General features: G+C 36.6%; 2 protein-coding genes across 2 annotated transcripts; one reads left to right on the top strand and one right to left on the bottom strand.

The window, feature by feature from the left end:
- Nucleotide 1: 1 nt before the first annotated feature.
- On the top strand, nucleotides 2–1864 carry LOC129578354 (omega-amidase NIT2). Its single transcript, XM_055466765.1, has 6 exons — nucleotides 2–162; nucleotides 238–578; nucleotides 645–813; nucleotides 884–1003; nucleotides 1088–1201; nucleotides 1292–1864. The coding sequence occupies exons 1-6, from the start codon at nucleotides 144–146 to the stop codon at nucleotides 1390–1392; spliced, it is 864 nt and encodes a 287-aa protein (XP_055322740.1). The 5' UTR covers nucleotides 2–143; the 3' UTR covers nucleotides 1393–1864.
- A 603-nt stretch (nucleotides 1865–2467) lies between these two features.
- Nucleotides 2468–16084, bottom strand: LOC129578348 (intermembrane lipid transfer protein VPS13B). Its single transcript, XM_055466755.1, has 24 exons — nucleotides 15755–16084; nucleotides 15440–15617; nucleotides 13040–15349; nucleotides 12750–12924; nucleotides 12495–12644; nucleotides 12102–12414; nucleotides 11215–12027; nucleotides 10852–11061; nucleotides 10544–10782; nucleotides 10194–10440; nucleotides 9125–10101; nucleotides 8892–9051; nucleotides 7138–8702; nucleotides 6910–7069; nucleotides 6624–6839; nucleotides 6070–6443; nucleotides 5768–5960; nucleotides 5303–5606; nucleotides 5090–5232; nucleotides 4698–4994; nucleotides 4089–4636; nucleotides 3854–4018; nucleotides 2951–3749; nucleotides 2468–2825 (listed from the first exon to the last, which is right to left on the bottom strand). The coding sequence occupies exons 1-24, from the start codon at nucleotides 15839–15841 to the stop codon at nucleotides 2619–2621; spliced, it is 10830 nt and encodes a 3609-aa protein (XP_055322730.1). The 5' UTR covers nucleotides 15842–16084; the 3' UTR covers nucleotides 2468–2618.
- Between the last annotated feature and the right edge of the window lie 45 nt (nucleotides 16085–16129).

Here is a 16129-nt window from a genome sequence, read left to right as displayed (position 1 = left end):
TCAAATTGATAAGTTTTTGAATTTTGCTCTTCCATTGTATTTGTCTTTGATTCAATTCAGCGATAAACTTTATCAGTAATTTTTTATTAATATACTGATTTATTTTCCAAATTTCGCTTGTCATTTGATCATTGCCACAGAAAATGGAGAGCTTAAGCAAAGGTATTTCTGTTGTTCTTTTCGAATGTCAATATACAAAATATCTTCATGGAAATTGTGTGTTTTGATCATTTTTAGCATTGCGAATTTCATTGATTCAAATGAAAATCGGCAAAAATAAGCTGGAGAATATCACTCATGCATGCAATAGCATCCGGAAAACCGTCGAGAAGGATAAACCAAAAGTGGTTGCATTGCCAGAATGCTTCAATTCGCCCTATGGCACTAAATATTTCAACGAGTATGCAGAGAATATACCCGACGGTGATACAAGCAAAGCATTGGCGAACATTGCAAAAGAATTGAATGTGTTTCTGATCGGTGGAACGATCCCTGAACGTGATAATAGCGATAATAAACTGTATAATACTTGTACTATCTGGTCTCCGTCTGGCGATTTAATCGCCAAATACCGCAAGGTACGCACGTTTACTAAAATTGATCAACAACCACTTGTGCCACATATTTGTATTCATTTTGATTAGATGCATCTGTTTGACATCGATGTCAAAGGAGGTATACGCTTCAAGGAATCAGAAACATTGTCAGCAGGAAATAAGCTTGCCTTTTTGGAGTTGGACGGTTTCAAAATTGGCATCGGAATATGCTATGATATTCGATTTGAAGAGCTGGCACGAATTTACCGGAATAATGGTATTTGAACAGAGAGAATAGAATCATTTGCATCAGCAGCCATGTAACAAACAATTCAATCTACATTTAGGCTGTGACATGCTCCTCTATCCGGCTGCATTCAATATGACGACTGGTCCATTGCATTGGGAATTGCTTCAGCGAGCTCGTGCAAATGACTTGCAACTCTTTGTCGCAACCGTTTCACCAGGTATGCGAGGATCGCACAGAGAAACAAAAAGTGCGGTAAAACTTTAGGAAAATTTCTTTGATCATTCTGCTTTAATTTCAATAGCTCGAGACGTGTCATCTGAGTATGTGGCTTGGGGTCATTCAATGGTCGTCGATCCATGGGCCAAAATTGTCAGGTCGGCACAAGACGGTGAAGAAACAATTGTTGCTGATCTTGGTAAATGTTCCAGTTCAAACTGGTTTCAATCCAAATGTTTTTCATATTTTATTTTGCAATGAATTCGAGTCCATTTTGTTCTGTTTGCAGACACGACCCTGGTCCAAAAGGTCAGAGAGCAAATTCCGGTTTCAAAACAGCGTCGTCTGGAGCTATATGATACAATATCAAAATTTGATAAACAAAATTAAACTCCAAATTGCTACGATGGCCGAGTATTTTCGATTGAAAATGATCCAAATGTCACGTGATAAAATATAACTGTACCCAGTGTATATGCTATCGAAAGGATGGAAATTTCGATGAAAAAAAATGATTTCCCCTGATTCTTGGTTTTGAAATGAGAAGAAGGCTATCTCATCAATGTTATTTTCGGTTAAAATTAAGTTTTTAAACTCATTAGTAACATACTTTTCTAGAACAAATTTTCATTTGAAATCGTGTGCATTAAAATGGAATTTTACAATTCAAGTTTCTAGTTTAATTCTTTAGTATTTCCAGAAATCTTGAGAAAGCATACTACCTTCATGAAATCGAATCCAGTTGGTTCCAATCATATTAATCAAAACAAAAATAAACGCAAAAATATTTTAAATGTCCGAGTGTAAAAATTTCTGCTTTTCCAAAGGATAAATAATAAAATTGTGGAAAAAAAACAATCAATTGCACTTTCATATTTGTTTTTTGTTCATTTCATTAAATTAAATTTCGTATTGGACTACCTGTAAAAAGAAATGAAATTAATAGCAATATAACGAACTGATAGAGTGGGCAATTAATGGAAACTAGTAACAAATGATAAATGGAAAAGTAGGCATATTTTAAGACTAAAGGTAAAGCAATGACCACATAGATTCGAAATTGCTTGATCAAACATTGCTTAAATTTGAGATTGGCGACAGAAATGTGATACTCACTATAGAATAGTACTTGTGGGTCCGACTGGCACTTCCTACAGATCACAGAAAAAAGAAAAACAAATAAACAAATTACAGCTCTGTCTCTGTGTAATAAATCAAATGCAAATTGATCAAAATGAAATTTACTCGGGTAGAGAACGCGGTCGGCATTACTTCATTATTTATGCAGCTGCAACCGCATCGAAACGAATCCGACGATTACGACGATTTGGTCGTTCTGGTCGATTTCGCGGTCGATTCCCTTGATTTTGCAATAAAGATGTGGGCGTTTAATCCTCTAAGTATTTTCGAGTAAAATATATTTGCCAATTTTACCAAATAAAAAATCAGAACAAAACGCTCTAAATCTGTTTGTATTGTTCAAGCTTGATTTATTGTTTCAATGCATTAGCAAAACGATTTTTCATAATTTTTAAATAAATTTCCTTTTTTAAATCTTTATTGCTTTCCATTAGGCGAAAACAAGGAAATCATAATTTATTTATCTGTGATTGCGGTTAATTTTGGTTGGTGTTCAGACAATAATACAAAAATTGAATGTATTTCGCCAAGTATAGAGCCGTTTGCGAATCTTTGCATATCAAAACATTCCGTTTTGTATCATTTATGTAGTTCATTTGACTGTCTTCTTCCAGTTTCGAGCGATTATCCGATGATTGCACATGAGTTTTTGATAAATACTGTAAGATTCGTTGTCGGTGGAACTGTGGCGCAAAAAAGAGAAAGAGAAAAAATAACGGTAGAAAATAATTCGATTTGTTTGATGCAAAAGAGTTTCAAGAAATGCTCGAATTTGGATGCATCATAACCATTGTCCAACAAATCTCACCTGTTGACTTTCGTCATCACTTTTATTGGCTAAAATGAGGCGTATATTGTCATTTGGATCGATGACCGCTCTTGTTCGCGAGATCGGCAGAACTGTGGCCAATTCGTTGTCACTATCCAGAATGAGCAAAATTAATTTCGTTGTAATGGCAACGGTGACATCCGATGATTTATCTTTTTCCAGCACTGTAGCAAAGGCTACCGATAACACTGAATCGTTGTAGTCGATTTTCGACAGGATTTTCCATGCAACTTTGGTTAAACTCATTGGAATTTGGAATTCATTCGAGATGGTGATATTTCGCGGTATTGGCATTGCATTGAAACCAACCGTATGCAAAACACCTTGCCCAGTCAGTGCTAATAGTTCAGCAGCTCCACTGATCGGTTTGGTAACCACACCAATGATTCCCTTTCCAAGTCCGGTGAATACTTCGACAGATGATTTGGCTTCAAGTGCATGCCTGGCAATACCACCAACTGCACCAAGTAAGTTAATTCCAAAGCCCGTCAAACCTTGACTTAAGCCATGTGTGATTGATAATGGTCTTATTCGTCGTATCGCTTCGGTTCGCTCTAAATGTTCATCATCCAAAGTCAAACGATCGAGATTTCGTGCCACTGATGCAGCCAACTTTGTAACGGAATTTACCGTGCCCGCAGTGATATTTTTAATCAGCGATGCTGAGCCATATGTGATGCCAAGCAAAACACCCCATGGACCACGCATTAATCCTTGCACTGGCATCGAAACGAAATCCCATAGACCGGTTGACACAGAGCGAGCTAAACCACTTGGGCTAAAATTGGAAAGGGAAAATGATTCACATTCAAATTTTCAATGAATTTGAAAAATTCACACGAATTCATTCAAAAATTTAAAGAGCAAACGACCACCAATTACCTTCCAAGTATTTCAAGTGATCCAACTACCCATCCGGCACCGAAAATAGCATCGGATACATAATGCATTCCGATGTTATAGCCGAGCTTCATTGTCGTTGTATAAATATTTTTGTACTCGAACTGCGCGAAATGCAGTGGACTGTGATCCAATGCGATGTACATTCTGTGGAAATGAAATGATTCATTTTATAAATGCCTTTGAAACTATTACTTGATTTTAATATTAATTCTACCTAATGCACGTGTGAACCGATAGTAGAATGCTGAGTGGCTTAATACACAGCCGATTCAATCGCAGTGGCTCCGATAGGAACGATAGAATTTCTTCGCTGATGAATTTTGGTATCAGCACTTCGCCCGCATTTAATTCCACGCGCCCATTTGAATCAGGTACATAAACTACGTTCGATGGCAAATTTTCAATGGCAAAGTCCAACAAAGCGGCTATGAACTTGTCCTCAATGTAAACACGCAACGGTTGAACGCTGCATATGATCTCCTTTGCACTGAACTCCGTGTCTTCCAGAAGAATTTTGAAATGACCGATGTGATTTTCGAACAAATTTTCGCGCATCAATGGCAGTGAAAATGATGTTTGCATCGCTGTCGATCGCTCTGAGGTACTCAAACTAGCTTTGCTCTTATCAATTACTTCGATGCTTTTACTATTTACTTTAGACTCATTTTGGCTGCACAAAATCACCGGGAAATCGTATTTGCCCGTCGAATACAAATTATTGTCTACTTGAATGTTTCCAAAGCCAAACTCAAGCTTTCGCTCCTAAAATTTTCAAATGTAATAAAATTAATTCTTCAAAATATTGCGAACATACACGCATTACCTCTTCCACATAGCAAACTATGAAATCATCGAAAAATATTGAAGCAATGTTGATCTTTTTGCTCAAATTGTCTTTGTGATCGTCGTACAAAACCAAATTGACTTCTTTGATGAAAATATTTGCCATAAAGTTGTGAATAATTGTTTTCGACACCGAGCTCATTCGATTTGGTTGACGAATGCGTTGCACATCTGTGGCCGAACCTCTTTCGGTTGGTGAGTTCATTAAATCATTGTTGGAATTATTGTTTGGACTGCTCAATTTTGTATGAACCACTTTCACGTTGAATTCTTTCTTCTGTGGGATAAAAACGAGTAAAAGAGAAAATAAATGAGAAAAATTTAGATCATAAAAAAAGAATTTAAGAAATGCATTTTTTAATGTTCACTCACAAAATCAATGTGCTCCAGCAAAATTTTCACCGTCTTGTTTACACTGTACGACGTCAATTTGATATCTCCATAATTTGGTAGCGCTAAATATTTTTCATCCTTTTTGTTTGTCTCGACGGGAATGGACCATTGAACGTCACCACCTGATGATTCAACGAAAAATATTCGTTTTACAATTTTTTTCCAAAAGAAATATTCAAATCTTTCGCATACCACTATTTCCACATCCAAAGATCAGATGAACATTAGCATTGTGTTTCTCAGGGAATCGTTCGTTTACTGATGGAGGTGCAAAATTCATGCGACCATAGGCTGGTATCGTGCAATAGCATTGGAAATTGTCATCATGAATCGATTTCTTTGGCTTAAGACTTTTGGAAAAATCGGCAAAATCCGCTTCAGCCACAAAAATCACGATATTTGTTTGATTATCGATTTCGATGAATGGGAAACGATCCTCATAAATCGATATGTACAATTGATCATTGTGTTGGTTCACCGAAGCGGCCAAAGAAATCTAAAATTTAAGTATGAAAAGCATGATAAAAAATATTATTAAAATTGAGCAACTCAATCTAAATGTAGGTACGATTTCGACGAGACATTGAATGAAAAAAAAATTGAAAAAAATATTCAGAAGAAAAGAAATGGTTTAAAAATACTAGAAACTAGTATTACATTTGAGTCATTGCATTGTATTCCGAATGCAGTCCGATTGATTGGTTTATTGATCAAAATGGGTGACGAATAGTTTTGAATATTATCATCAGATCCAACAACAATGTAGTAGTTCAAATCTTTCATGTTATTCAGCGATTTATACGTCTTTTGGGAAATATCACAAAATATTGTACAGCCACAGCCTTTGAATCTATAATAGTGGTTTTTTTATATTTAAAAAAAAAGAGATGACAAAAAATATAGTTTTAAAAATAAAATAATTTGGAAAAAAATAAAAATAAAATTGAAAATTCTCTTACGTATTGTCTACAGTTTGATGATAATCTAAAATTGGCATTGGTTTTGATTTTTCGGTGAGTAGTTTCACGACGTCGTTGTACGAAAGTTTCTCGTTGCGATGAATACAAAATGCATGGAACTTTAGTTGATGTTTGGAAAAATTGCACATCACAAAATGTGATTGAATTGATAACACTTTTGTATTGTTTTCATTCATAGAGCTCAGACAGAATTTGACAAAAAGATTGTTGGCCACTTTTTCGACGACAGTTGTGGTTCCATTTTCTGGTAAAAAGTAAGATGTATGACGAGACAAATTTTTCTCTTCGGTTAATCGAATCTTTGGCATTGTCACCCATTCATCCCGACACTGGAATTTTATGTGGAAACCAGTCTGCGAGCAAATTAAAAGGTAGTTAATAAAATTGCCATAAATAAAAGAGAAAAAATCTGAATTCCAAATAATAAAGAAATATTTTATCTTCCAAATGAAAATTCAAAAAAAAAATCAATTGAAAATTCACTTATTGAAAATTTAATTTAGGCAATTGTAACCATATTAGTGGCAATTTACCGTAATTGTCATGGGTATGATGATATAGTTGGATTGCACACAACACTCTTTTTCACTCATGGGCTCAATGATGAAAATTTCAAAGCCCAAACCATTTATCAACAGACACGGTGGCGTAAAGTTGAGTTCCATCGCACAAGATAGACTGCGGCTAGCCGAAAATTTACAAATTGGAGTTGCGGATATTTCTAATGCTGCTTTGCGATCAATATTTAACTGAAAAAAAAATCGAAGAAGAGAATTATTAAAGAAAATATTTTACAAAAATTCAAAAAATGCTTGCTACCTCTCTTTCGGCACGGCAAGGCCATTTCAGTTCACTGGGTTTGTCCAATTCTTTGATTATTTCATTGATGGTTTTGAAATGAATCGGTACTGAGAAGAAGGTTCTCTTGTCAATGTTTTTGTAGGTCAAAATTAGGTTGTTGAACTCTTTATTTTCATGACTGAAACGACAGAAATAATGGGGTTAGTGAATAAATTCATTCACAGCATCATTTTGTTTGAACATTACCCAAGATCGAAGGTAAATTCATGTTCTGTATCGAATGTTCCGGCAATTTGTAAATCCGTGCACGCTCCACGTCCATCAATCGTGTACGATTTTTTGTGTTCCTTGTCTTGAATATTGAAATGCATTGGCATCAACGATCGCACGGTGAAGAAGGGCCATAACACAATCAGGATGCGTTTCGCTTGTAATTTTCCCGATATTCGTTCGCCGATGTATTCCGTGTGAATTCTCACCGAGAACGTTGCATACTTTTGCTCTGTCTTCAGCGGCACTTTGACCAGCCATGGAATGTTTGAGGTCGGTTTTCCAAGTGGTATTTCGCCTGACCATCCATTTGCGTTCTCATGTACCAGTTGCAGTCGAATGTACGAGTCACAAGAATCATCGCATCCATCGAAAAACGAACCGCTGCACATCGATGGCAACAAAATGACGCTAGGATTTGTGTTTGAACTCTCTGAATCCATGTATTGCAGTTTCGTTTTATCTTTGTAATGGATTTGAAATGATTCTTTCGTCATGTTCATCAATTCAATTTGTCCTTTTATAACCACTTGTTTCTGCGTTGTCGACAACTTGCGGGTGGTCACCAATAGCATTTTGTTTGGTGCAACATTTAACATTTTCATTTCATCGGTGTCGTTCAATGAGAATGCTTCGGATACTTCGACGATGTTATTCTCCGATTTAACTGAGAATCGCACTTTTTGCGGTGATTTTTCCGTGCGGAATGCATAGTAGAAGCATTCGTTTGTCTGTAGCCAAATTGTTTCTTCGGTTGAATCTTGGCCGAATTTCAGTGAGGCAGACATTGAATTGCAAACGACGAGGCGACACATAATCGGCATCTGCGTCTCGATCGGTGTATTTTGCCAAACACTTTTTGCTGTTGCGATAGCACAACCGGTGGCCGGGCCATATTTTACGCTCAGCTTATCAGCTGTCAAATGCAGTATGCTGGGATGATTTTCAGCAGAGAATTCAATGTAACTTCCAATTGAAACGGTATCGATAAGTGGGATCATATTCAAGTAGCTCGAATCGAATATATTCACACCAAATGTAAATTCGTTGTACAATTTCGCCTGCATATCGCCATACAAATTGATGTTGACATTAATATTCCCGAAATTCACTTGGCAAAACTCTTGTGTGACGTCAGTGTGCTCTTCAACTTTCAATGTGTAACGCGACAAAATATTGGGCGAGCATGACTGCACATTGACACAGCTATTCAATACCGAAACTGCCACTTTATTGACTTTGAAATTAGCCTGCAACTTTGGAACATTCTCCACATTGAAGATCGAATCAATTCGAATGAAACCGATGATTGTTCGCGGTGAAAGGAAATCTTGCAAAGGATTTGCTTCATCCGGCTCCATGTAAGTCATTGATGATACCGGTTCAGTTAAAACTATTCGCCATACAGATGCAGTCAATTTTTGCTTCGGCAATTTAACTTCATATGATTTTTTATTGCCAATCACAAACGAAACGTATGGGAAAAATGTGTTGTGGGACTCTTGGAAATACTCCAGTTGGCACTTCATATTGATGTCAAACTGAAAATGGGCGCAAACGTGGCATTCTATTAAATTGAACAAATTCTGTTTCTTTCGAAAATTCAATGAAAAATCTCAAAAAAAAATATGTTTCAATTTCTTTACGAAGAAAAACGTTTTAAATGAACACATTTCTAGGAATATTTTTTTTTCTGAAAATTTAACAATATAAAATTGCATAAAATCTACCTGTCCCGGAATGGGATAAATCTGAATGAAATTGATCGTTCTCGGGTGTGGATATCGCCAACAAATTTGCATATTTGCTCCGCTGTTCAATAAATAAATTTGATATGGTGAAGGCAGAGTATTTTCTCCAGTGGCAATGATATATTCAAATGTTCCCAGTCTAAATATAAAAAGGTCTTATTAAATTCTTATTAAAAATTACGCTTCATTATATAAATAATCGGCTAATTTACCGTAGATCATCTTGGAAATATTCCTCATTGGTACGACTATTGGATGTTGTTATTCGCGGTAAATCATATGGATTTAAATTCTCGCCATTGAATTCTACACTATTTTCATTTGGATTCAGCGGGTTTCCATTTAACTCTGTAGTCGATGTATTAAATCGTCGATTGATGCACGACCAAAAGTCGAGTTGAACTTTGGCAAATGTCCAAAAATCATTTGGATTAATTTGCAAATGAATAATATTTGAGGTGAAATTCGTTGAAATCACCAGTCGTTTGCTCCATTTCTCCTGCGATAAAACACATTCAAATGCCATTACAGATGGATTAAGTAGCATTGAATTTTGTGTGTTGATCGATACTGAATCAATATTCGTTGAGTATGTAATTTGCTTCAATCGTTCACGCACGCCAATTTTGTTGTTCCATTTGAACAGTGATAGGCTCACGACACGATCCATCGATGTCATGAAATTGATCGAAATTTTGGTCATATTAAATTCAATGCTATTTGGACCGCCAATCAATTTTCGAAGCTCCTTGATATTGTTCAGATGGCGAATTGGTTGTTCATTGTCCCGGGCATTGGTTTTGTTGTCTTTGTGAAAAACACGTTCCATCGTCTCTTTAAAGCTAAACAAATTCTCAACACTTGTCGGCGTCAGTTTGATTTGGATTGGCTTTCGCACATTGCAAAGCATTTTGATATCATTTTTATTTTCACTTCGATTTGTGACTCTTTGGAATTCGAATAGAGCTGGTGCGATGCCTGTTTCGTCTAATTCGCCTTTATGTGTGTCAAATATAACGTCACCAAATTCGACAGCCGTCTGTTCAAACAATTTCTGATTGTGCAACTTCAGTGTTAAATTGAATATTGATAAGCGTTCAATTGTCTCAGCCGAATCCTGAACACAGTAGAAGTTCGGTTGCATCGTTTGCAATGCTACCAAAGGAACATTTTGAACAGATGATGGTTCCTAAAGGGAAACAAAACGAAGCATTCAAAATCGTTTGGTGAAATAAGCTTGGAAATTCAACCGAATAAGTGGATTTTTTTTCTCTAATTTACCGCATTTTCATACAACTGCACAGTAAAGGCACCGCCAACGAAGGATAACATGTGTGGAACTTCGATTTTATGTGTGCTCAACTTATCATTCGATTTCCGTTTGTCTTGATTGTAATTGGATTTGAAGCCAGAATCGCTCAAGTGATTGTCAAATTGGTCATTGATCGCTCTGAAATGGGCAGTTTTGTCGGTTCTTTGCAACGACTGCCGCTTTGCTTTTATTTCCCGCCCATCAACCATTCTTTCTCTGTGGATTTATCAAAAGAAGAAAATACAGATTTAAATTTCACTGATTGGGTTATAAGTTGAATAGAACGGAGTAAAAAATAACTAAATGATTTTCAAGTTACCTGAATACATTTGAAAACTTCAGCCGTAAATCATTGAGCAAGTCAATATCATTCAATGTCAAATTCAAGCATAAATCGCTGATGCAATTGAATTCGAGCGCTTGGCCGCAGACGACAATATTTTGAAATACGATTGCCGGTGCATAAATAATAGACAGTATACAATCGTTAAAAATAGTATTTATGTTTAAGGAAGGCTTTTCAGTCTGATTGTTCCAATCGAATGCCGGATTCTCATTCTGAAACAAAAATTGGTTCATTTTTTTTTAATTAATTCTAAAATAAACGTTTCGATCGAAAAGAATTACATTAACTGGACAGGTAAATTGCAGGATTTCATCCCAGTTGCCGGTGAAAATGGAAACATTTTTCAACAATAGTTCATATTGTCGATCTTCAATAATCGAGCCCGGTGTGTTTATCATTCGCAATTGAGCTGCTTTCACATAGATATCTTCACGAACCGGTTTCCGTATCACAGGATTCTCCACGGATGGTGCTATTTTTATAGCGTTCATCTGAAAATGATTTGAGTTTATTTTTCATTCATTATAACGGTCCACCCGAGAGACTTTACAATGGTTTGTCATCTTAAAAATCATGTTCATTGTTATAAATTGACCAAAATATAGTAATATTTTCTTGGTATACACAAATCAGAAGAAACCAACCTTAACAATTAAAACATTCGATTCCGTTGCGCTTCCTACGTTGGTGTTGGGCAGCCACAGCTGAAGTCCTTTACAATCGAAAAATAGCAGAGGAAGATCTCGAACACAATACCCTGAACTATTTTCACCTTCGAATTCGTCCCTTTGAATGCCAGTTGAATTGACGCTACGTATCTCTTCATTAATATTAAGTATCACAGAGAGAACATCGGCCTCTAATTTCAGGTCGATTGATTGCATGGTGATCATAATTTCGGTAATAGTTTCAATATCATTCCTGAATCCCATCACTTTTTTCGTTGCCGTTCCCCATCGACTGTGCACATTCGATGCAATTGCCGTCGTTGCGACAATCTCCAAAAATGTCTCTTGCGATTCAACTGTCAACGCATCCGATCGACTAATCATATTCAACACATCCAATTCACCGGTGGTTTTGTTTTTCTTTTTACGCATTCCGTTGATCGAACCGAATTTTGCTTTGGCTTTCGTGTATGAGCTCTGTTTGTCAATACTCACAATGATATCTTCTAGATCGATTAACAGCTCAACTTCATTACAGAGACTGGAATCATTTAGTGACAGTGTAAATTTTGTGATTGTCCACTGCATCAAACAATGAATTTTTGACGTGTTTTTATCTACATTCGAAATGACATCTTCACTTGATTTCTCGCTGTTTGTTGTTTCACAGAAGAAATCATTGATTTGTGTGTCATAAAATGTGGCCGGAACTTCAATCAGTGGGCTGAGTTGCTTTTTCTTCGGCTTTTGCAGCATTATGGTATTGAGCGAATTGTAAATTTGTTTGATCTGCCATAGTGAATGAACGAGTGAATTGAAATGAGTTTTTGGAATATTTAAAATTAAAAATAAATCGAACCAACCTGAGCAGAGTCAAGCACTAATCGAATTGGCGTCGTATCTAAGTGAATCACAAACGACATCTCTTCGCCAGATGCTCCGATCTCTTTGTCTTTTTTCGTTAGGTCTAACGTTAATTTCGTGTTTACACTGGGCAAGAATGTTTGTTGACCATTGGCCGTTACTGTGAAACAGATGAAATCGTTCAGCTCGATGTTCCATGGGAAACTATTTACACCGAGCATCCAATTTTCCGTCAAATCAATGGGAAAATTGCTTTTTAAAACATTTTGAATATTCTTGAACTTTGTTGTGTGAATCGCCAGATTTGGTAATCTTTGAGAAAAAAATACAGAATTAATGTGGTAAATTTAATGCAGGAAATTAATTTATTCTGTATAATCTGTCTGACTCACCTGAAGAACGTCATCATTGCATTCTTTTCATTTTCAATCAAATACTTTAGGGTACTCGTTTCCTCTTCCATAAACAGACACTTATTTGGACACACAACCAACACTGATTGTGCATTGATATAGACTATGGTTTGCTTGATGAACTCATACCTTCGGTTAGGAGAGATAAATTTAAGTATTTAGCTTTTTCTTCATGAAAATTTCATGATTCTCGATGTATAGGTACGTTCAACTTGAAAACATCAAAGTATTTACCATTCAATAAATTTTTGTTGATCAGCATGTTCCTTAGTTCGAGTGGCAGATGTGACAATCGACATCGTTGTTATTGAATTTGAATGCACCGATTCGGTACGTAACAATGGTTTGCTCAATTTGCTCGATTTGCGAACTTTCTTTTGCGTTTTTTCGTCAGACACATTCGAAATTTCTGTTGGTGGAAAATAGTCGTGACCGATCAAAAACAGAATTTTCAATCAATAAGAAAATTGACAAAACATGTTTAGCGATTAATTCTATATATAAAATCCAAGTCTCTAGATTACCTGTGAAATTTTCAAATGGCAGATTATAGCTCAAGAATTGATGAAGCATTAAATCAAAACTGACTATGACCTTTTGTAGTTCAATATTCACAATTGGAGGATGTTTAATTTTCAGCGCGTTTATCGGATATTGGATGGTGGAATCGAATAGATTGCCTTCAAAATGTTCGTTGGAGAAAAAAATACTTTTACCTTTGTATGTCTCTTTGGGATTAAATTTCTCCAGATGATCCGGTGAATGAGTGAAGCCAACGATAGCGCCAACACTAGCCCTAACACCCAATACATTATCGATTAAAATCACAGATGCTTCGGAATTCACCACGCACAATTCAATTTTTGGTAAATCACTTTGGCACATATCGATCGCATGAAATGTTTTAATACACTTCACGGGAATGTCCGCACAAATGCCATCTTTTGCACTCGTTCCAAGCAGTTGTGAAAGGAGTAAATACTGTGGCTTGTTAAACATAAGCTCAAACCGTGACACCATGATATGGTACGTATAGTTTTGCATTCGAACCATTTTCCAAAGTTCGGGTTGAATGAGTGTATCATAATTTATCTTGAAATTTGACATCGAAAATGCGCTAAATCGATTTTTATTGCAAATGATATCGAGTGAAGTCTTCTCAATGATCGCACAGTATCGATTGAAACAATTCTCTTTCAGTTTTTCCGTTGGATCTGGCAGTTGACACGTGGTGTTTATCAATTTTTCCGGATAAAGTGGCATGGTGATACCGAGTTCAGCACGACTTAAATTATTCAAAATAAAAGGCATTTGCTTGAAATCATTGGCATCGTTGCTTTGAAAATGATCCGCATTCAAATGGTAATATTCAATCGACGATTTGTTCAGGTACACAAAGGTCTTTCGAAGTGGAATGCAATCAAGCAGTGACTCATAATCCTCAGTCGATGGTGGTGTTAGCTGTGATAAAATTTCCGATCGATTTGTCACTGAATACGGTGCAATATACGTGTATTGTTGGCACTGATCATTCAGTGTATTGTACAAATGCAGCAAACTTGTATCGATTTTTAGATTGAATTTTCCGAAGAAAACTCGCATAAAATACTCTTCAGTCACTGCATCATGATCGCTACTGCTTATCGAATGTGTTCCATATGACCGTGTGTCATCCATCGTATGTCGATAGTTTACGATATCGATTGATAGAGCCGGAGTTGTTGCGAGTAGTGTGGCTTCGGTGTAACGCAGCAAATGAGATTGAAAATCACACTCGTACAGCAGCGTTGGGGTCATATTTTTATTGGGATCTTTCAACGAATCGGACAGAAATGTTTCACAATCCGCTTTGTTTTTATGCCCCGACAAAAATATCGTTGGTAAATTGTGCTTTTTGCCACATGTACAATTGCCCAGTGGAAAAACGCCAATGTATGAAATGCCACCTTTGACATTCGTCCACTTCTTCCCTATGCTGATCGTGTCGAATGAAACACCCGACAAAGTTATCTTGAGAATTGGATGGTACTTGTAAACGGTATTCGTTTGGATAATACTGTTTGCGACTATTTCCTGTGACTTTAGTGAAATGTTGACGTTTTTGGCATAAAATCCATTGTGAAAGATGTGTCCCTGTGTGTCCAAGCGTTCCTCATCGATGGATGCGGGAAATATCTCCGGTAACATATTCCAAATCCATGTTGTATACGATGCATCGATATAATCATCCGTTTGTCCACTGCCAGCTGTTACATCTTGTCCGATTCGTTTGGCACCGTGCAAATTCGCATGGAATTCACGTAACATTTGAACCAATAGATACATTCGAATTAACATTGGAAATTGTTGCACGGAGATTTTAAAGTCGATATTCTCTGTGAAAATATCGATGCGCATGATTGAATCAAGATGAGCCGTTGTAAGATTATATTTTCGAATCATGCGTGCCTGCAATGAGCAACGGTACAATATTGGTTCGGAACATACATCAATTTTGCCTTGGGCATTTCGTTTATCCAAACATATCGTTAGGTCATTTATGTTTATCACTTTCTTGAGCACAACTTTCACCGGATTGATATCGATGAATGCTGGATTCCAGTTTTCATCGGCCGAATCGATTGACAGCATCTGAATATTCATGGACAGAACGATGTCATCTTCGATGTACTTAAAGATTATGTTATTCAATTTGATGGAAATATTGTTGGCTATTTTATTAATCAAAGTGGCCATGTAACCGGGTGGCTCTTGAGCAATGATCGATGGTGGTGGTTTTGGTTCTTCTTTTTCCTTTTTCTCGCCATCGCCCGATTTTAGCTTCACAACAAACTCTGCAATGATTAGAAATGTGTTGAAATTTCAAAATGACTTCAAAATTGTCAAAAAAAATTCCCTGTCATTTGATACAGCAAGATACATACCGATGGTATTGACATTGATTTGAATGGGTTCCGAAGCGATTTTTGTCCATGGAACCCGCACAGTTAGCTCGTGGATGTGGCCCGAGACGATGTTCAAGGGCAGATGAAGTTCTTCTTGTAACACGTCTAATCGAATGTCGAGATTTTGAAAGGCCACCTCGCCACCCCACAGTGAAACCTTGGAAATTATAAGCACAAAATATTACAGCAACCGTTGCAAATTCCACTGTTGAAAATCCATAAAACATTTCGGCCGCCTCCCCGATTCGATTCTAAAATTTGCACTGATTCAAATGCCGAATGTTATCTATTTACCTGGGCATTTTGTGGTCGAAAATCTTTGACATATTTGTCTATATAATTTATAATAATCGGCGAGATGTATGATTCAATTTTAAACATGTTTCGTTCATTTAATCGACGAAAAACATTCTTAAAACAAAAAATTAAATTTTAATCTACATGAAGACGGCTACAAAAACATTACTTCGGCATTAAAACTGACAACTCGACGAAAATACAAATCAGCAATGTCAAAACAAACACAATACACATGCAACATGCTTTTATTTACAACTTTTGTCGTGCAGTTGTGCACGTGTGTGTTGGTTTTTTGTTGTCCCTATCGGGCGACCGTTCTTACTTGTGTGTATGCAGAGAGTGAGAAAGGGAGAGAGAGAGAGAGAGAGA

This window comes from Sitodiplosis mosellana, unplaced genomic scaffold, assembly GCF_009176505.1.
Source record: "Sitodiplosis mosellana isolate CC-2019 unplaced genomic scaffold, AAFC_SMos_1.0 Smas_scaffold_6226, whole genome shotgun sequence".
NCBI lineage: Eukaryota > Metazoa > Arthropoda > Insecta > Diptera > Cecidomyiidae > Sitodiplosis > Sitodiplosis mosellana.
Note: the sequence above shows the minus strand (reverse complement) of the source record. Positions and strands in the feature narration are given on the sequence as shown.